This window comes from Tachyglossus aculeatus, chromosome 6 (genome assembly GCF_015852505.1).
Source record: "Tachyglossus aculeatus isolate mTacAcu1 chromosome 6, mTacAcu1.pri, whole genome shotgun sequence".
In the NCBI taxonomy this organism is placed as follows: Eukaryota; Metazoa; Chordata; class Mammalia; order Monotremata; family Tachyglossidae; genus Tachyglossus; species Tachyglossus aculeatus.
In genome coordinates, this window is record NC_052071.1 from 46,230,155 (window position 1) to 46,252,619 (window position 22,465).

At 44.1% G+C, this 22,465-nt stretch overlaps 1 protein-coding gene across 1 annotated transcript in view; it reads left to right on the plus strand.

The window, feature by feature from the left end:
* The window catches only part of FAAH2 (fatty acid amide hydrolase 2), a 43,311-nt gene extending 21,135 nt beyond the window's left edge, over positions 1 to 22,176 (plus strand). Inside the window, 7 exon segments of the mRNA XM_038748428.1 lie at positions 1,219 to 1,354; positions 4,082 to 4,199; positions 6,430 to 6,549; positions 10,416 to 10,527; positions 14,419 to 14,610; positions 20,396 to 20,610; positions 21,294 to 22,176. Coding sequence (XP_038604356.1) covers positions 1,219 to 1,354; positions 4,082 to 4,199; positions 6,430 to 6,549; positions 10,416 to 10,527; positions 14,419 to 14,610; positions 20,396 to 20,571 — 854 coding nt within the window. The 3' untranslated portion in view covers positions 20,572 to 20,610; positions 21,294 to 22,176.
* The last annotated feature ends 289 nt before the right edge of the window (positions 22,177 to 22,465 follow it).

The following is a 22,465-nucleotide window of genomic DNA, read 5'->3' on the forward strand; positions in this document are numbered from 1 at the left end:
AATGAGGATTAAGATTGTGAGCCCCATGTGGGACATGCACTTTGCACATAGTAAGTACATAGTAAGTGCTTAACATACCATTATTATTATTATTATTATTATTATTTTAGAGTTGGTTGTGCACAAGGATAATTTCTTGACTGTACAAAGGTTTAAAGGCTAGGACAAACAAATAAGGGAAGTTGCAAACATCCCTTAATAATTATAATGTGGGTTAAGTGCTTCCATGTGCCAATCATTGTGCTGAGTGCTGGGGTAGAAAAAAAGCAGTCAGATCAAAACAGTCCTTTTGTGGCGCAAGGGACTCACAATCTGAGGAAGGAGGAGTATATAGGACAGCAGATAGCCTTTCCCCATTTTGCAGTTGAGGAAATTGAGGCCCAGAGAAGTTATGTAATGGGCCCAAGGTCACACAAGAGGCCATTGGCAGAGCTGGGGCTATAATCTGCACCATCAGATCCCAGGTCTGTGCTCTTTCCACTAAGCCATGTTCCCTTTTCCTTCCTTAAAGATGTTTTAAAAATAGGTTGCCAAAGGAAATTAAGCTCCAGTCCTTCCTGAGGCAACGGAAGGTGATCAGGTGATCTCTTCTAGTGCTTTGTTTTTATTTCTAACTTCAGGAAATCCAGGCTGGAAAAGGTCCAGAACAGGAGAACAGGCTCTTCTAAGGATTCAGTGCAACTCAATAAATATTCTTCATGGCTCCCTGTGTACCCGAATTATTTATTTATATTACTGTCTGTCTCCCCCTTTAGATTGTAAGCCCGCAGGGAATGTCTGCCAACTCGGTTACAAGTGCTTAGAACATTGCTCTGCACACAGTAAGCACTCAAATACGATTGATTGCTCTCCCAAGCACTTAGCACAGTGCTCTGCACATAGTGCTTAAGTTCCATTGATGATGATATTGTCCTAGGAACTATGTATGTTGAGAGTATGTAGATCAAATACGATACTTGTCCTCAAACATCTGCCGCTAAACCTGTGGTTTCTCTGCCCGAGAGTTTGCCTTTTTAAACTAGCGTCCGACGTATCCGTAAGTATACATTTAAATGAGTCGCTCCATTCCCCGAGGTAAGGCTAGTGAAACGAGTGGCTTCGAAATCTGTGTCTTCTGATGTTTGAATATTGTCTTTTAGTTTTGCAATTAAAATTTTGTGGTGGAATCCCCCACCCAGAGCTTACCCTTGGCCGACTCGCGTGTCTCTGTGCTTTCAGGAGTCGTCTCTAACCAGGGTCAGTTTCCTCTGGCCGCGGGAGCCCAGGAAAAGTACCAGTCTACAGGTCCCATGTGCCGCTATGCCGAGGACCTGGTGCCCACACTCAGGGTCATGGCCGGGCCCGGCATCCACAGGTAGGTACTTTGCAACCTCAGTGACCCTTCCGACCGCTCCGTTTTTCCCTTCAGTACAGTGGGCGTGGTTGTCCCCCACACCTGTCCGCCGTTCGGGAATCTTGTGGAAGTCGGTGCTTGCGAAGAGGTGCGAGTCTCCCGCGGATGGCAGGGGTGTGAGAGTGCATCGTTTAATGGAGCCCTCCCCCATCCCCACCAACTGATGATGGTGTCGGAGCAGTGGAAAGAGCACGGGTCTGGGATGTGGGAGAGCTGGGTTCTAATCCTGGCTCGGCCGGTTGCTTCATTCAGTTCATTCAATCGTATTTGAGCGCTTACTGTGTGCAGAGCACTGTACTAAGCGCTTGGGAAGTACAAGTTGGCAACATATAGAGACGGTCCCTACCCAACAGCGGGCTCACAGTCTAGAAGTTGCTTGCTGGGGGGACCTTGGGCAAGTCACTTCACATCTCTCTGCGTCAGTTTCCTCATCTGTAAAATGGGGATTCCGTGCCTGCTCTCCCATCTAGCTAGACTATGACTCCCGTGTGGAAGAGGGACTGTGTCCAACAACAACTTGTACTTCCCAAGCGCTTAGTACAGTGCTCTGCACACAGTAAGCGCTCAATAAATACGATTGATGATGATTAACTTGCATCTACCCCAGTGCTTATAACGGTGCTTGCCACATAGTAAGCACTTAACAAATACAATAATGATGATGATGATGATGATAATATTAACCCAGCAATTGTGGGTTGTCTATATTGCCATCTTGTTTCTTCTGACAGTCTGTCCTGAAGATGGCAAACTAGAACTGAATTGGAGCTGTCGATGATTTGAAGTTTCTGTTTCTCTGAATGATGATTGCAGATTATTGGAATAATTTTTTTAAAAGGGTATTAAGCACTTATTATGTGCCAGGCACTGTTCTAAGCTCGGGTAGATTCAAGGTCATCAGGTTGTGTATTAAGTATTGTATTACTTGAAGCAATGCATTACATTGAGTGCTTGGGAGGTGCAAAACAAAGAAGCGATCCATTGCTGTCCACTAGGAGCTTATGTTCCAGTGAGGGAAACAGACTGAAAAATATTTACAAATAGGGTAATCAAAATAAGTTGAAGGCCCAACTAAATATATATGCAAAAGTGAAGATGAATATAAATGAATACGTACCAGCTAGATGCCTGATGGGTTTATATAAATTGGGATCCTAGCTTTGTGAAAATCAAACATTTTTATTAAGCACTTTCTGTGTGCAAAGCAGTGTACTAAGTGCTTGGGAGAGTGCAATATCAATCAGTGGTATTTATTGAATGCTTACTATGTGCAGAGCACTGTACTACCCACCTGGGAGAGTATCAAACAACAAAATTAACAGTCATATTCCCTGCCCACAACAAGCTTATAGAGGGAGAGACAGACATTAATATAAATGAATAAGTAATTTATAATATAATTTAATATATTGATGTGGAGGTGGATGGGCAGCGAGTGAAGGTTCTCGAGGAGTGAGGAGACATGGACTGAATGTTTTTGTTGAAAAATGATCCATACAGCAGAGTGAAGTTTGGCCTGGAGCGGGAAGAGACAGGAGCCAGATGCAGTAGGTGAGGCAGGATAGTAGAAGTGTTTGGGTTATCGTGGTAGCAGTTTGGATGGAAAAGAAAGGGTGGATTTTAGCGCTGTTGGGAAGGATTTAGTGTGGGTTGAATGAGAGAATGAGTTGAGGATAATGCCAAAGGTTACGAGCTTGTGAGACAGGAAGGAGGGTGGTATTGTCTACAGTGATGGAAAAGATTGGGGAGGACAGGGTTTGGGTGGGAAGATATGGAGCTCTGCTTTGGATGTGTTTAATTTGAAGTGTTGGTGGGAAGACATGTTCCCTGCCCACACGTTTTGGGGCAGTCCTTATGTTCCTCTGGGTTTCCCTTGCTCACCTAGCTCCACTACTCTGTCTCTGTACTTCCCATTCCCCGCCCTCCACCCTCTGCTCCCCAGGATTTTCCCCACTCGTTTACAAAGGAAGCTTTCAGACTGTCATCCTCTTTCTTCTGCCTACCACCCTTAAAGGACTGGTGTGTGTGTGTGTGAATACTGTTCAAAACTCTAAACCATTTTGCTTCTCAAGACAGGCTTTATAGGAAGATTTTAGTGGAAATCTCCTTTTTACACATTTTAAGTCAGATTAGGCAGGAGGTCAGTTACCTGGGGGCTGATTATCGCCTTTGGCAATTACCCAATCTCTTTTTATCTCGTCCGCAGCCTCCCCTTTATACTTCCTATGGCCTGCCTCGTAATCCCTCAACTGGAGGATGAGCAAATGAAGGAAATGGAGATTAGTTTCCAACCACTTCATTTTGCTGCTTATTGTTAGCTCTCATAGCAAGCGCTTAGTCCAGTGTTTTGCACACAGTCAGCACTCAATAAATGCGATTGAATGAATTACAAGTTTGATAGGGAAAGTACTCCAAGTTATTGGCGAAAATAAGGTATGAAATCAGCTGTAGGCTTTTAATTATCCATGCTACCCTCGCCCTTCCACGATCAAAGCATTGGTTCTGTCAGATTCGACCCCTTTCCTTGCTGTCACCACCTGAAGGTATTGGCTGAGACTACCCACTTCCAAGATATTTGAAATCTGACTAATCAGGCTCTTCTTGGACAAGTGCGTCCAATTCAGTGATTAGAGAAAGGAGACTAGGATGAACACTTTTCATCTACCACTTTTCTGACATCCACCTCAGGTTAAAGTTGGATCATAAGGTGCAGATGAAAAACTTGAAATTCTACTGGATGGAACACGATGGAGGCTCGCTTTTGACATCCCCAATGGACAAAGAACTGCTTCAGGCCCAGAGCAAGGTATGTGGCGGAGGGATCTGGTTATTATGTTTGTTACCTGTAATTTAAGAGGTAACCTGCCCTCTGTTCTCCCCACCGTATCTGCTAGACACATCAGCATTAATATATTAAAACGAATTGCCTGGAGGTGAGCCAGTTGAGCCATTTCAGCCTCAAGCTCTACTGCTCAGAGTTGTTAAAATATAGGAAGTGTTTATTTTTATGATAGAAACCTAACTAAAAATCTCCAACCTAGCCAGTTTGGCCATTTAAGTGCTCTTAGGACCCATGTCCCAAGATCAGTTCTTGGGAACAGTTCATTGCAGGGTGAGGAGAAGAAATCACTTCATCTTCCCTCTATCCAGCCCTGCCTGGTGATGAGTCCACCTGATAATAATAATAATAATAATAATAGACTGGAGAGCCTGTTGTTGGGTCTTTCTGTTGCTGAATTGTACTTTCCAAGTGCTTAGTACAGTTCTCTCCACACAGTAAGCACTCAATAAATACGGATGAATGAATAATAATAATAATTATGGTATTTGTTTAGCACTTCCTTTGTGCCAAGCACTGTTCTAAGCTCTGGGGTAGATACATGATAATCAGGTTGTCCCACGAGGGGCTCACAGTCTTAATCCCCATTTTACAGATGAGGTAAATGAGGCACAGAGAAGTAAAGCGACTTGCCCAAGATCACACAGCAGTCAAGTGGCAGAGTCGGGATTAGAACCCTCATCCTCTGATTCCCAAGTCTGTGATCTTTCCACTGAACCACGCTGCTTCTCCCCGCTGATCTCTACTAAGCTGGGGTTAAATATGAGAAAGAGATGTTCTTGCCACCCTCCTCTTCTTTTTGTCTGTCGCCCAAACATGACTCGAGGATCCCGTACTTATCACTTTAATAAATGCATCGCTCAGCAATCTACTGCAGTTACCCTGGAACTGAGATCTTTGTTATTTATTTAATAATTGTGGTATTTATTATGCACTTATTCCATGCTGAACACCAGAGTAGATAGATGCAGCAGTGTCAGGCTGGACACAATCATTCATTCAATCGTATTTATTGAGCACTTACCGTGTGCAGAGCACTGTACTAAGCGCTTGGGAGAGTACAGTACAACAATAAACAGGCACATTCCCTGCCCACATAGTCCCTGGCCCCAAATCAAGGTCCCAATATTTTCACAGAGAGTATGTTTTCGATCTACATTAGCCTTTGGCCAAAGCATCATTCGCCTTGCTGCCTTTCAACAATGATGATGTTGTTGAAAGGCAACATGGAGCCAGTGCTGGCCTGGTTTCATTAAATTCCCTTGGGCAGGAAAAAAAGAACAGTCAGCTGTGGCCTATGAATAGTAGTAATAGGCTTTATTAAGCACTTACTGTGTGCAGTGTTGTAAGCACTGTATAAGGATGAATCTGTGGTTTAAGCCTAGTGGTACTTAAGCACTTGCTCTGTACTTAGCCACGGGGTGGATACAAGCCTAGACTGTGAGCCCGTTGTTGGGTAGGGACTGTCTCTATATGTTGCTGACTTGTACTTCCCAAGCGCTTAGTACAGTGCTCTGCACGCAGTAAGCGCTCAATAAATACGATTGAATGAATGAATGAATAATTAGGTTGGACACAGTCCATGTCCCACGTTGGGCTCACAGCCTTAGTTCCCATTTCACAGGTAACTGAGACCCAGTGAAGTGAATCGCGCAGGGTCGCACAGCAGACAAGTGGTAGAGCCGGGATTAGAACCCAGGTCCTCGGACTCCCAGGCTCGTAGTTTATCCACCAGGCCAAGCTGCTGACTGGGATCAGACCTGAAGGACCTGCTCCCTGTCAGCTGTGTGACTTTGGGCAAGTCACTTAACTTCTCTGTGCCTCAGTTCCCTCATCTGTAAAATGGGGATTAAGACTGTGAGCCCCCCTGCCGTGGGACAACCTCATCACCTTGTAACCTCCCCAGCTCTTATAACAGTGCTTTGCACATAGTAAGCGCTTAATAAATGCTATTATTATTATTATTAAGGACCAAACTGAGAGCCTTTAATTTCTCTAGCTCATACTTTTCAATCCAACATGGTTGACATTTACTGAAGCCTTACAGACACTATGAGATGAGCCACACTGTTTCTCTGTGCAAACAGTGTATACTGCCTTTGGTCAGAGCTATTGATTTTCTTTCTCTTTTTTTTTTTTTTTTTTATTTCTTTCTCCTTCCTGGTGCCTGACAACCATTTGGTTTCGTTTCCCTGAGGTGGTGGAGCATCTTGAAAATGTGGTGGGTGCGTCTGTTCAGCATGTGAAACTCAGGAAGATGAAGTACTCTTATCAGCTCTGGATGGCCATGATGTCAGCCAAGCACCCTGATGGAACGGTATACAAAGCACTGGGCTGGCCAGCTTGATGCGTGAGGGAGAGTGATATATTGTGAGCAGCGGGGAGAAGGATGGACCCTTATTCCTGTTAGGAATCACTATCCCGTAGGCCTATTTAATTTAATGTAATTATGATATTCGTTAAGTGTTTACTATGTATCAATCAATCAATCAATCAATCAATCGTATTTATTGAGCGCTTACTATGTGCAGAGCACTGTACTAAGCGCTTGGGAAGTACAAATTGGCATCACATAGAGACAGTCCCTACCCGATAGTGGGCTCACAGTCTAAAAGGGGGAGACAGAGAACAGAACCAAACATACCAACAAAATAAGATAAGTAGGATAGAAATGTACAAGTAAAATAAATTAATAAATAAACAGAGTAATAAATATGTACAACCATATATACATATATACAGGTGCTGTGGGGAAGGGAAGGAGGTAAGAGTATCAAGCACTGCTGTAGGTGTTGGGGTAGATAAAAGCTAGTCATAGTACCTGGCTTATGTGGGGCTCACATTCTCAGGGGGGAGAACAGGTACTGAATCCCCGTTTTACAGTTGAGGAAACTGAGGCTGAGAAGCAGCATGGCTTAGTGGAAAGAGCCCGGGCTTGGGAGTCAGAGGTCATGGGTTCTAATTCCGGCTCCACCACTTGTCAGCTGTGTGACTTTGGGCAAGTCACTTCTCTGTGCCTGTTACCTCATCTGTAAAATGGGGATTAAGACTGTGAGCCCCAAGTGGGACAACCTAATAACTTTGTATCTACACCAGTGCTTAGAATAGTGCTTGGCACATAGTAAGCGCTTAACAAATACCAACATTATTATTATTATTATTATTATTATTTGCCCTGGGCCACACAGCAGGCAACTGGCAGAGCTGGGATTAGAACCTAGGCCCTCTCATTCCCAGGCCTGGTCTATTTCTACTAGAGCATGCTACTTTCACTAGGGTATGCCGCCTTTTTTTTTTTAATGGTGTTTGTAAAGCATTTACCGTGTGCCAAGCACTGGTCTAAGCATTGACGGACAAGACAGTGCTTCAGTGGAGGGATCTTGGAATTGATTTATTCATTTTGTACATATTCTATTTTATTTTGTTAATATGTTTTGTTTTGTTCTCTGTCTCCCCCTTCTAGACTGTGAGCCCACTGTTGGGTGGGGACCGTCTCTATGTGTTGCCAACTTGTACTTCCCAAGTGCTTAGTACAGTGCTCTGCACATAGTAAGCGCTCAATAAATACGATTGAATGAATGAATGGAATCATTAATGTCAAGGAGTCCAGATTTTTTTCCCACTTTTTTCTTTTTAATTTTTTTTACCCTTTTTTCTGATATTTAAGCGCTTTACTGTGTGCCAGGCAGTGTTCCAGGTGTTGGGGCAGAAACAAAGTAATCAGGTTGGACACAGTCCATGTCCCACATGGTGCTCACAGTCTTAATCCCCATTTTACAGATGAGGTAACTAAGGCACAGCGAAGGGAAACGACTTGCCCAAGGTCACACGGCAGACAAGTGACAGAGTCAAGATTAGAATCCAGGTCCTTCTGACTCCCAGGCATGGGCTCTATCCATTAGGCAATGTTACTTTTTGTTTTCTCCATGTAAAATAATAGTGATGTTTATTCTTATGGCATTTGTAAAGCGCTTCCTTGGTGATAACCACTTCAGGGACTATAAAATAAGCCGAGCAGACACGGTCTCTGTTTTACACTGGGTTCTTCTATTTCACATTTTCATGATGCATTTTGAATAGAACACTGTTGAAGTATTAGAGAAGGTTCTTCGCACAATGCACATCTCCGGATACGAGATGCGGTTTCAAAAGAAATGGGTTTTGTGCATGCTCACGGTCTTGTCAAGATTTAAGAACCGTCACACAAGTTTGTGTGATCGCAAGTTTCTTTGGGAACACAGCCCTCATGATATTTGTTGCTGAACTGTACTGGACTGCTTAGTACAGTGCTCTGCACTCAGTAAGTGCTCAATAAATACGATTGAACAAATAGAATAACTGATTGTACTAAGATCTTTTAGACTGTGAGCCCACTGTTGGGTAGGGACTGTCTCTATATGTTGCCAACTTGTACTTCCCAAGTGCTTAGTACAGTGCTCTGCACAAAGTAAGCGCTCTATAAATACGATTGATGATGATCTGTGCATCTGCTGGAAAGAGGATTAGGATACCTCATGGTTCAGATTAGGGCCAAATCTCCTTTTCAAAGCCTTCAAAATGGAAATAACAGTGTTGGTTGTGTTTTTATGGTATTTGTTAAGCACTTGCTGTGTTCCAGGCACTGCACTATATTCTGGGGTGGATATAAAATACTCAGATTGGGTACATTCCATGTCCCACATGGGGTTCATAGTTTTAACCCCCATTCTCAGAAGAGGAACTGATTATTGTAATTATTATTACGTGCCTTCGAGTCGTTTCAGATTCATAGCGACTCCATGGTTATACTTTCTTCAGAACTTCCTGTCCTCTGCCAAAATCCGCAACCTTTCTCATGGCTTTTCCGTTATCGCTGTTATGGTTTCTATCCATCTAGCTGCTGGTTTGCCTTTTCCACATTTTCCCTGGACTTTTCCTAGCATTAGTGTCTTCTACAGAGAATTAGTCCTCCTGATTATGTGTCCAAAATATGCTAATCTAAGTCCAGTCATTTGGTCTTCCAAAGACACTTTGGTTTAATTTGCTCCAAGATCCATTTGTTTTGTTTTTCAGGCAGTCCATGGTATTTGCAAAAGCTTTCTCCAACACCACATTTCAAAAGAATCGACGCTCTTTCTATCCTGTTTTTTTTCACTATCCAGTTTTCAGATCCATACACAGTCACTGGAAACACGATAGCATTGACAATTTGTATTTTCGTGGCAATTGTTACATCAGCACGTTTCATGACTTTTTCTGGGCTCTTCGTAGTAATTGAACTGAGGCACAGAGAAATTGTGATTTGCCCAAGGTCAAACAGCAGACAAATGGCAGAGCCGGCAATTGAACCCAGGTGCTCTGACTCCTAGGCTCTTTCCACTAGGCCCACACTGCTTTCTCTAACAGTTGATTTTATTTTATTTAGTTTCACTCCTGGAATAGCAGGAGTTTCTTTAGACCAGGATAAAGTTCAGGAGAGGTGGAATTTTCCTAGACTTTGGAAAGTTTTTATTTTGTTTTTTTGTTTTTTGTTGTTGCTGCTGTTATTGTTCTGTGGTTTATCACCAATTTCCTGCATTCCAGAATGAAGAATTCTTTTCTTTCAGTTGAAAGCTTCTGCTTTGGATGACTTTACAGTCTTTTGAATGAGCAGTATAGGATCTTAGCAGTTAGTGCTGTTCATCTCTTATACTGAAGATCATTTGCAAGAGCATCGTCTTGGATTGCCTGGCTCTCCAGAGATTGCCTTTCTCCCCCTCAAGACTATGAGCTCAGGAGAATGAGCAGATCAACTCTATTATATTGTACTCTCCCAAGTGCTTAGTGCAGTGCCCTGCACTCAATAAATATGGTTAATGCCAAAGACAAAATCCCAATCCCAGTATTTCTCATGACACTTTTGTAAGAAGTCATGGAGACAGCTGTCTGGTGATGAATGTGGAGGATTACTCTGTGAAAAGGATGAACTTGATCCCATTTTCCTGAGCTCACCCCCAACCCTGCCCCAGTGCCACCCCCACTTCCAAAACATTCAGTGACGAAGGGTGATTGTAAAGTGGATAGAGTCTGAGAGCGGAGCTGGATCTGAATGTCAGTGGGGAGCAGGACGGAGTGAGGGATTTCTTCGAACTCTGTCTTCAAATAGGAATGAAACAGGCTTTGAAACAAGTGTTCAAATGGAGTGTTGTGTTGTGTTAATTGCAGGAAGCCTTGACATTTCGAAAACTCCTAGGAGATCATGGGAATCCCGTCTGGCCACTGTGGGAACTGATAAAGTGGTGCGTCAGGATGTCTTCGCTCACCATCCCGTCCATTGGTAAAGTCTAGTCAATCTTTCTCAAACTGGTTTCATATCCTCGGTTTCGGGAAGGAGGTAACAAAGGAAACACCCTCTGTGCTTCAATCGTCAGTCTCAGTTGTACAGAAACACCAGTTTGGTCCTTTTATCCATAGCATTCCCAACCAGTGGTGTATCTGGATAACTGTCCTCAGGCCATCAATCATATTTATTGAGAGCTTACTGTGTGCAGAGCACTGTACTAAGCCCTTTGGAGAATACAATATAATAGAGTTGGTAGACGTGTTCCCTGACCACAATGAGCTTAGAGTCTGGAGGGGGATATAGACATAAATAAATGAGGGCTTAGTCAAGGAAGGCCTTTTGGAAGAGATGTGTTTTGAAGGTGGGGAGTCTGTCAGATATGAAGCACAGGGTCAGGAGACTTTGGGTTCTAGTCCCAGCTCTGCCGCTGGCCTGCAGTGTGACCTGCACAAGTCCACTCAACCTCTCTAGGCATCAGTTTCCTCATTTATAAAATGTGGACTACGTAGATTGTGAGCTCCGTGCCTGCTTTGATAATCTTGGAGGGCAATCCAAGCCATAGGCAGGATGTGGGCAAGAGGTTGGCGGTGAGATAGATGAGATGGAGGTACACTGAGTAGTTTGGCATTACAGGGGCCAAGTGAGCGGGCTGGGTTGTAGTAGGAAATCAGGGAAAAAAGATAGGAGGGGCAGAGTGATAGAGTGCTTTAAAGCCGATGATAAGTCCATCTTGTCCAGCCCTGGTAAGATGGTTAGATTGGAGGGGGAGGAGACAGATGTGGACTGGCATCAGCCCCAATATTGTAATGTCCTGTCCTGTAGGTCCAGTTGTTGCCAGATATGGAAACGAAATAAAAAATCAGTAAATATGCACCATTGGGTGTCATTCTGGTCCATTAAAATGGCCAGAGCTAAAGAACTAGCAGGGCCCGTGAACTATGAAAAACCAGCAAATTTTAATCAGTGAAACTGGGAAAGTATTAGTTTTAGACTAGACTGTGAGCTGTTTGGGCAGGGAGTGTGTCGACTAATTCAGGTGTATTGCACTCTCCCAAGTTCATTGTGCTGTGTGCTCTGCATACTGTAAGAGCTCAATAAATATGATTGATGGAGATTGGGCCCATCGTGGGAAGAGACTCTCGGATTGTAGCAAGACTGATTTGAAAACTCAGTATTTTCAAGCTTCGGCCATTTAACTTAGAGGCTGGTGGCAGGTTGATTCCTTTTGTTCCACAGTAGGACATGCAGGCATACCAGGTTTAAAACCCGAAAGAATACTGAGAATAAAGGCAAAACAAAAACTAGGTCCACAGACAACAGAGTAGACTTGTGCACCCCAAGCAGCATTGAAAATGAGGTAAATGTTGCACAGCTAGAGAGTCTTGATTTCTAGTTTTCTACTCTATAATTCTGGCACATTAAATGCATAATTAACCCTAACCTGGCAGGGTTCCTGTGTGCTGAGCAGTGGGGTAAATGTAAGACTTTCAGCGCAGACACGGAGCTCATAATCTCTGTTTCCACATTGTATAGATAATAATAATGATGGCATTTATTAAGTGGTTACTATGTGCAAACCACTGTTCTAAGCACTGGGGAGGTTACAAGGTGATCAGGTTGTCCCATGGGGGCTCACAGTCTTAATCCCCATTTTACAGATGAGGTCACTGAGGCCCAGAGAAGTTAAGTGACTTGCCCAAAGTCACACAGTTGACAACTGGCGGATTCGGGATTTGAACCCGTGACCTCTGACTCCCAAGCCCATGCTCTTTCCACTGAGCCACGCTGCTTCTGCCCAGAGAGGTTGAGTGGGTTTGTTAAAGTTGGCACTGCTTGCCAGTGGCAGAGCTGGCACTACAAGCAGTGTCGCTCAGTGGAAAGAGCATGGGCTTTGGAGTCAGAGGTCATGGGTTCAAATCCTGGCTCTGCCAGCTGTCAGCTATGTGACTTTGGGAAAGTCACTTAACTTCTCTGTGCCTCAGTTACCTCATCTGTAAAATGGGGATTAAAACTGTGAGCTCCCCCCCGGGACAACCTGATCACCTTGTAACCTCCCCTGTGCTTATGTAAGCGCTTAACAAATACCATTATTATTATTATTATTATTAGAACCCAAATCTCCTGACTCCCGATCCTATGTTCTTTCACTTAAATGCTCTTTCCACATAGCAACCACAGACCATTTAAATGATTTACAGTCACCCAAAATTCATTGTCTCATGGGACTTGGCTTTCTGGATCAAATCTTTGAAGGCCAAACCTGACTAAAATTCCCAAACCTCAGGGAAATCTCAGAAAATTCTGCAGACAGCGTGGGGTTATGCTGGGTATGGCTTTGGATCCCTGGTTAGGATCCTAACCCAGGTTAAGAGAACTTTTGCAGGGCTGGGACAACTACAGAAATAATCACGATGGCATTTATGAAGAGCTTACTCTGTGCCAAGCACTGTGCTTAATCCTGAGGTGGAAATATAAAATAATCAGATGGGACAGTCTCTTACAGGGTTCCTGGCAATCTGGGAGGTGATGTGGGGTTTGGGGAGCCCCAATTTACTCCAGATCCCTAGAATCCTGCAAACAATTAATAATGATAATTGTGGTATTAAGCGCTTACTGTGTGCCGGGCACTGTACTAAGCTCTGGGATAAATGCAAGCAAATCGGGTTGGACACAATCCCTGGCCCACATGGGGCTCACAGTCCCTGTCATATGGATGAGGTAACTGAGGCATAGTGAAGTGACTTGTCCGAGGTCACACGGCAGACAAGCGGCCGAACTGGGATTAGAACCCAGGTCCTTCTGACTCTCAGGATTAGGACCTACGACCTCTGACACCCAAGCCTGGGCTCATTCCACTGAGCCACGCTGCTTCTCTAAGCTCTTTATGGACAGGGTTCTGCTGCTTCTCAAATCTAATGGAATCAATCAATCGTATTTATTGAGCGCTTACTATGTGCAGAGCACTGTACTAAGCGCTTGGGAAGTACAAATTGGCAACATATAGAGACAGTCCCTACCCAACAGTGGGCTCACGGTCTAAAAGAGTGGGCTCACAGTCTGAAAGGAAGATTGTCTAAATGGAAGGTCAAGGGGCGAGGCCTCTGAACCCGTTCTGCCTCCTCCAGTCTCTGGGTATAAAGGAAGCCTTTTGCCCCCTCCAGACCTGATGGATTTTGGAGACTGCTTTGTTTAAAAATCATCTTGCCTCTTCCACCTGGCAGCTACCTTCTCCATGACCATGTCATGAGAGAATCCAGGTCTGTGCAGGGATAGAGAGGACAAGGAAGGAGCCTATTCCCCCGGGCCTGGAATGCCCTCCCTCTGCCCATCCGCCAAGCTAGCTCTCTTCCTCCCTTCAAGGCCCTGCTGAGAGCTCACCTCCTCCAGGAGGCTTTCCCAGACTGAGCCCCTTCTTTCCTCTCCCCCTCGTCCCCCTCTCCACCCCCCCGTCTTACCTCCTTCCCTTCCCCACAGCACCTGTATATATGTATATATGGTTGTACATATTTATTACCTATTTATTTATTTATTTATTTATTTTACTTGTACATTTCTATCCTACTTATTTTGTTGGTATGTTTGGTTCTGTTCTCTGTCTCCCCCTTTTAGACTGTGAGCCCACTGTTGGGTAGGGACTGTCTCTATGTGATGCCAATTTGTACTTCCCAAGCGCTTAGTACAGTGCTCTGCACATAGTAAGCGCTCAATAAATACGATTGATTGATTGATTATTCCCTGAATCTAGTCATAGCATAACTTTTGAGCTAGTGTCCAATCGCTTTATAAAGACAGTCAGGAGTCCAGAGAGGTGTCTAAATACTTTTTAAAGCTGAATTCTGACCTGTTTCATGTCATTTCCTGTTGGTTTTTGATGTCATCCTTTAGGGCTGTGTCTGTTCGAGAACGTCAGTTTTAATTCTGAGACCTTCACCAGGCTTGAAAGTTTGAGAAAAAGTTTTCGGGCGGAGTTGGTCGAGCTGCTTGGCAATGATGGGGTTTTCTTATACCCCCCACATCCCAGATTGGCTCCCAAACATCACTTCCCCTTGTCGAGGCCCTTCAACTTTTCTTATACAGGTGAGTAGGATCTAAATCTTGGATCATCTACAAGAACTGGAACTGTCCAATTCTAAGTCAGCTAGTCTTTAGTGCTTATAATGTTTGTCTTCACCACTCACCCACTAATTTACAAACAGGTTTTGGATGGAAAGAGATTTCACCTGCTGTAAACTATAACTCCGGAGAAATATGTTCGTAGATTGCCTCGATTCACCCTATTCATTCATTTATTTAATTTTATTAAGTGCTTACTGTGTGCAGAGCACTGCACTAAGCACTTGGGAAAGTACAATACAACAATAAACAGTGACGTTCCCTGCCCACAACAAGCTCAAAGTCAAGGCGGGGAGACAGACATCAATACAAATAAATAAAATTACAGATATAGACATAAGTGCTGGCGGGCTGGGGAGCATGGAAGAAAAGGAAAGGAACCAAGTCAGGGTGACGCAGAAGGGAGTGGGAGATGAGGAAAAAGTGGGGCTTAGTCTGGGAAGCCCTTCGTAGCTTGCCTCGGTGCACCTTAGCATCTCTACTTCCTTTAAAAGGTAATTTCATCATCCCCGGAACCTATTCAGTCAATTCCTAGGCAACTTTATCTAGTCAACTGTCCATCATTTTGGTAGAAATAATAATAGTAGATGTTGTGATCCCCACGTGGGACAACCTGATCACCTTGTCTCCCTCCAGTGCTTAGAACAGTGCTTCGCACATAGTAAGTGCTTAACAAATACCAGCATTATTATTATTATTGTATATATGCCTGTACATATTTATTACTCTATTTATTTTTACTTGTACATATCTATTCTATTTATTTTATTTTGTTAGTATGTTTGGTTTTGTTCTCTGTCTCCCCCTTTTAGACTGTGAGCCCACTGTTGGGTAGGGACTGTCTCTATATGTTGCCATCTTGTACTTCCCAAGCACTTAGTACAGTGCTGTGCACACAGTAAGTGCTCAATAAATACGATTGATTGATTTATTATTAGATGTGGTAGTCGTAATAGCATTTATTGAGTGCCTGCTTGGTGTAGTACACTGTACTAGTCATTTGGGAAGTGCAGATTAAGTAAATTACATGTTCCCTGTCCATAAAGAGCTTAGAGAAGCAGCGTGGCTCAGTGGCATGAGCCCAGGCTTGGGTGTCAGAGGTCGTGGGTCCTAATCCTGGCTCCATCACTAGTCAGCTGTGTGACTTTGGGCAAGTCACTTAACTTCTCTGTGCCTCTGTTCCTTCATCTGTAAAATGGGGATTATGACTGTGAGCCCCATGTGGGACAACCTTTATTACCTTGTATCCCCCCTCAGTGCTTAGAACAGTGGCACATAGTAAGTGCTTAACAAATGCCAACATTATTATTATTACTATCATTATTACTATCATTATTATTATTATTATTCACTAATCGGGGAGGCAAACCTAAAAATTTTTGCATCTAGAGAGGTCAAAATCCCTAGCCTCTTACTTCTGTCTCCCACAGTCCACCTTTAGACTTGTTTTACTGATAACAGTTAAAAAGGTCAATGTGGTCAAATTTTATTATTTCTCAGCAGCCCCCTGAAAAGGTTTGGCAAAGGAGGTCAAAGCACATTGTCAACATGAAGGTAGGGATTTCCTGTAGATGCCAGTACTCTGTGCAGTTTTCCTGCCCCCATTAATCAAATAATGGTTATTTTCAATCAGTGGTGTGCAAAGAATCATACTAAGCGCTTGGGAGAGTACAGTACTACCGAGTTGGTAGTTCTGTTCCCTGCCCATGAGGAGCTTACAGTCCAGAGAAGGAGCTTAGCACAGATAATAGGGTACCTTTAGTCTTATCACCTTGGAGCTACTACTCAGAGACCCCAAAAGAAGTCTCTGTACTTCCTGAAGATCCATTTGTAGTCAAGCTGAAATTCCAGCTTCGTAATTCCTGGAACTGGCCATTCATTCAGTCAGTCATTTGTTGAGCAGTTATTGTGTGCAGAGCACTGTACTAAGCACTTGGAAGAGTACAATATAACAATAAACACACATTACCTTACATTACACATTACAGTCTTTTAGACTGTGAGCCCACTGTTGGGTAGGGACTGTCTCTATATGTTGCCAATTTGTACTTCCCAAGCGCTTAGTACAGTGCTCTGCACATAGTAAGCGCTCAATAAATACGATTGATGATGACATTACCTGCCCGCAGCAAGCTTACAGTGTAGAGACCACTCATGTCTAAAGTGCTTAACTAAACTGCTAAACTCAGAGAATTGAACAGCTTTCAGACTTTGGGCCTTGTTAAGGGAACCTGTTTTTAGCAGCATTTTGATCAGAAGGTTTAGGGGAAACCGTGTGTCTTAGTGGAAAGAGCACAGGCTTGGGAGTCAGAGGTCATGGGTTCTAATTCCGACTCCACCACTTGTCAGCTGTGTGACTTTGGGCAAGTCGTTTAACTTCTCTGGGCCTCAGTTACCTCATCTGTAAAAGGGGGATTAAGACTGTGAGCCCCACATGGGACAACCTGATTACCTGTATCTACCCTTGCACTTTGAACAGTGCTTGGCACATAGCGCTTAACACATACCAACATTATTATTATTATTATCTTCAGTTAAAATGGAGCTGTTTGCTGAAAAATCCAATTGATACTTCAGACAAAAGTATGGGATTTTACATCTCCACTTCACTCTAGATCGATCCTTTTCAGAATGAAGGAGCGTCTTGTAGATAAACAAAATGAAACAGGTAAATGTGTGTGTTATGCAATATTTGAAGGACAATTATTTAATTTAATTTGCAAATAGGGCTTATAGTCACTGCAAGAAGACTCAAAGATCATATTTACTACGGGTGAAAAATTAGAAAATTTGGGTCATCTTGTTAGTGGAAGATTCTAGACTAATCATTTCTGCCAAACGTCTTAGAGTCTTTCTTGGAAATTTTAAGGAGTTACCCTAGGTAAAAAAAAAATGGGGATCTCCATGAAACAAACTCCCCATAGTTGGCAGCCCTTACACTTGCTTAAACTGTAATCAATCAGTGGTATTTACTGAACACTTACTGTGTGCAGACCACAGTACTAAGCGTGTGGGAGAGTATAGTATAACAGAGTTGATAGACACATTCCCCACCCACAGGACCTTATAATCTATTTGTTATGGCTCAATGCTCTCTAAACCTTCCATAATCTTAATTCCCGTCCTACACACATACCAAGGTCTGAGTGTGATATTAATGAGCAGAAAGGTGTGTGAGAATTATTTTTTCCCCCTAGTACTTAATGTCAAAATATGTGCTTGTAGCCAAAGAAATGGAAAGCTAGATTAACAAGACTTCGGATGTTGCTAGATGTTAGCAGAAAAAAACCTGGGATGTTACAGGGACAATATAGCATCGTTATGTGTCCAGACCAAATATTAGCTAGTCTAATATTCATGTGACACTCCTGTCCATTCCTTTTACTCAGTCGCCTCCCCTGTCTGTAGTTTATCTTTAACGTCTGTCTCCCCTGATTGATTATAAGCTTCTTGAGGGCAGTGATCTTGTCTACTAGCTCTATCATATTCTCTCAGACACTCAGTACAGTGCTCATCACATAGTAAGCACTCAATCGATTGAGTGACCGTAGACATCACATTTGGTTCCTTGGTGTCAGGGATCACCAAATTGTGGCCCATGAGCACATTTGATATTTTGAAAGTCATCTTGACTCTGCCACACGGCAGCTAAATTCTACCTGTGTTGATTAGCTGTTCAGTATTATTTTTCACCGTGGCTGTTTGGGTAATCCCCTTAGATTGTAAGCTCCTTGGATTTACCACTTTTATTGTATTTTCCCCAAATACCTACTACAGTAAATACTGATGATCCCATTGCGAATCACGGTGGAACACCCGAAAGAATATGGATGCTGATGAATCATTCAATCATATTTATTGAGTGCTTACTGTGTGCTGAGCACTGTACTAAGTGCTTAACTGAAGCTTAATTTAAACTACCTCAGCTTGTTTCCATGACATATTGCCTTGGTCCATGAGCTGAACACCTGGGCAACTTTGCAACCCTGAGATGGCTGGAACGACAGATTAAATAAAGTTCCTAGTCTGGAACAGTGTTCTGAGGGTGCGGTATAGGATGTGGTTCCTTCCCCAGCGTCCCTGTAGTGAGGTGCCTTCTTCCCAGAAGAGACTCCTGACAAGTTTGGGAACTTTTCTCAACCTGTATTTAGGGAGGAATGTAATGACAACCTGGTACCAGGAACAGGAATTGCATTATTCCTGGGAGTCATAATTCCAAAGGGCCTGGAAACAGGATGTTTTGGTTTGCCCCCCCGCCCCCCCACAAGCATAGATCATTAGCATCATAAAAGAATATCTAGGCCTGGCAGGGAGAGGGGTGGTCACCTCCAAGCCATAAATGAGAGGAAGAGTCAGAACACCAGCATGCCAACATGGTGATGTTTGTTCCAAGCGTTTACTGTCTCCCAAGCACTGGACTAAACAGTGAGGTAGATGCCATTGATGCCATTTGTCCTGTAGCTGAGCCCTCCTAGGCTGCGTATGTTCCGATGAAAGGCAGGATAAGTACGTAGGGATGGATAGAAGAGTCCCTAGGTCTTAAATTGAACCATACTATAAAAGAAGACAGTGTCTCTGTCCTTGAGGATCTTTATAATCTGCTAGAGAGAGGAAGGTAGGAAGACAAATAACAAACAGGAATAGAACTAGAAGTAAAAATATAGGTGTAAATAAACACAAAATAAGCGATTTTGCAGGTTTCATCTAGAGTGGCAGAAGTGTCAACTGCTGGAAGACAGCAATAGAAGACAAACAAAACTCGCAGTAAAGCTATGTAACATGACTCAGTTGTTGCGTTGAACAGCTAATGGGGGGAAGAGGCAGGTTTGCCAGTCCTACCAGTAGCCATGCTAGCCCCTGCTCAGAAGATAACTTGTCTGTATACTTAGTCTTGAAAGGAATTCCAGGGTTACATTTTCTCTGATGAAGAGTAACTCCATCAACTCCAAATATGGTGGTTGATAGAAATAGACACCTGGCTAACAAATATCAATCAATCAATTGTATTTATTGAGCGCTTACTGTGTGCAGAGCACTGTACTAAGCACTTGGGAAGTACAAGTTGGCAACATATACAGTCCCTACCCAACAGTGGGCTCAGTCTAAAAGGGGGAGACAGAGAACAAAACCAAACATACTAACAAAATAAAATAAATAGAATAGATATGTACAAGTAAAATAAATAGAGTAATAAATATGTACAAGCATGTATGCATCTATACAGGTGCTGTGGGGAAGGGAAGGAGGTAAGATCGGGGGGATGGAGAGGGGGACGAGGGGGAGAGGAAGGAAGGGGCTCAGTCTGGGAAGGCCTCCTGGAGGAGGTGAGCTCTCAGTAGGGCCTTGAAGGGAGGAAGAGAGCTAGCTTGGCGGGTGGGCAGAGGGAGGGCATTCCAGGCCCGGGGGATGACGTGGGCTGGGGGTCGATGGCGGGACAGGCGAGAATGAGGTACGGTGAGGAGATTAGCGGCAGAGGAGCGGAGGGTGCAGGCTGGGCTGGAGAAGGAGAGAAGGGAGGTGAGGTAGGAGGGGGCGAGGTGATGGATGGACAGCCTTGAAGCCGAGGGTGAGGAGTTTCTGCCTGATGCGCAGATTGATTGGTAGCCACTGGAGTTTTTTGAGGAACTCTGCATTATCAACGAAATGATCAAATGGACCAGATTACCACGAAGGACACATAATAAAAGGGAAGAAGGGAAACAAGATGATCATTTTCAGAATGCATCTATTTTCTTGTCCTCTGTTTTAGCCATCTTCAATGCCCTGGACTTACCTGTAACCCAGTGCCCACTTGGGCTGAGCAAAGAAGGACTTCCTTTGGGCATCCAGGTGGTGACAACGCCCTTCAACGATCATCTGACTCTGGCAGTGGCTCAGCACTTAGAGGATGTCTTTGGAGGCTGGGTCTCCCCTGGCAAGGCCTAGTATGACTTCTTGGATCTCAGCGACATCAAGAAGAGAGAGGTGAAAGCCTGACAATCAGCAGTTGGTGGTGGGGAAGAAGGGCTCTCAGTGGGTTAGGACAACTAGATCTTGAAAAAATCACTGTCCAACAGTCTGTATTACTTTGGCCAGAGTGGGTCTGTTAATAGTGCTTCTGATGCCTTGTGCAAGAATCGAAATTGGCTAATGTTGTACTTTCTCTCTCTGGCCTCCTTTAACCGAAGAGCTGAAGGAGCTAACCACTCATCTCCCTAGGCCCCCCAAATTCCACACTGAGTGAAAGGGTGGGATCCATCAACCAGTGGTATTTATTGAGCTCTTACTAAGTGCAGAGCACTGGCCTAAGTGCTCGGGCGAGTACAATATGCCAGAGTTGATAGAAACATTCCCTGCCCACAAGGAGCTTACAGTCTAGAGAGGGGAATCATCTGTGGCCATCACAGCTTCTCTAGAATGTAGCTAGAGAGGAAATCCCAGCTGGTGGGAGGAAGAACTGAGGATGGTGACTTAGCATCTGCCGGTTTTTGAGGATGGGTGTTCAGCGTGGCATTGTTCATGTGAGGGGCTGCCGAAAATCTTGGAGAATTTCTTTAGAAATCACCCCAGGCTTCCCCGTCCCATCAGTCCTGTTGATTGTGGTTTCAGTGGGCGCTACATTCTCTTCCTTTTTCCCCCGTCTAAGGTTTTGTTTGTTTTTTTGGCAGCCGCACTGAGTTCAACCCAAATGAAGCCCTCTCCCATAGGATAAATTCCTGAAGAACCAGAAAACCAGTTGCTGTTTGACGGCTGTTCTTATTGGCACTGATTGATACCTCATCTTTAGGCAAGAAGGGACAGAGGGTTCTCTCCCGTTCAGCCTGGATATGGAAGACCCAGCCCAAGTGGCAAAGCAAAATTCAGGATATAGCCATCCCAAACCCTACCTGTTTTAAAATTTTGTCAGCCCAGCCGGACAGGCGTAATGAAGGGAGCATGGCCCCTTTAAATGGTAGGGCTGGGGGGAACATGGATTAGAAAGCATGCTGCCGGCAGGAAGAAAGAAGGCAAATATTTATGCGTTGCTCTTTGTTCAGGATTTAGGAAATCCAGCTGGAACAAAACACTTTCATGTGAATTTCCATTTGGATCCCTTCCTCTCCCTCTTCCCCTGAATGCATAATCCGCGGTGGTAGGTGGCCCAAACCCTCACCAAACCTGACAGTCTGCTGGTCCAGCCTAGCCTCCAGCTCAGCTCAGGCAGCTCGGGACTTGTAGGCTGGGCTCAGTCCGTGCAGAACTTGTTCTCAGCTGTAGCGTGGGTACCCTGTGCTCGAGTAGGTGAGCGAAATAGAAACCCGATGGCTTTGATGGAGCAAGCTTGGCTGCTCCTGGTGCTACCATTAGCGACCGGAAAACACAGCATAAAAGCCAAGCCTCTTCATCCCCCCAAAGGGAATTTTTCATCACTTCCATCTATGTTGAGCTGGCCTCAAAGACAGGCACTTAAATCTCCAGTGTGTGGATTTGCCTCCTTTTTACATGGTATTTGTGTGCTTGCTATGTGCCGGGCACTGTCCTAAGCGCTTGGGTAGATACACGCTAATCAGGTTGGACACAGTCCATGTCCCACATGGGGCCCAAAGTCTTAATCCTCATTTTACAGATGAGGTAACTGAGGCACAGAGAAGTGACTTGCCCAAGGTCACTCAGCAGTCAAGTGGTGAAGCAGGGATTAGAACTCAGGTCCTTCTGATTTCCAGGCCCATGCTCTATTCATCAGGCCATGATGCTTCTCATGGTGTAACTGGCGTAAAAAGGAGTACAAGGAGGCTGAAGGAATTCTCCTTTCTCCTTTCAAAATGTGGACTTCAGTGTAACTGTCTAAGCACTTCTCTCT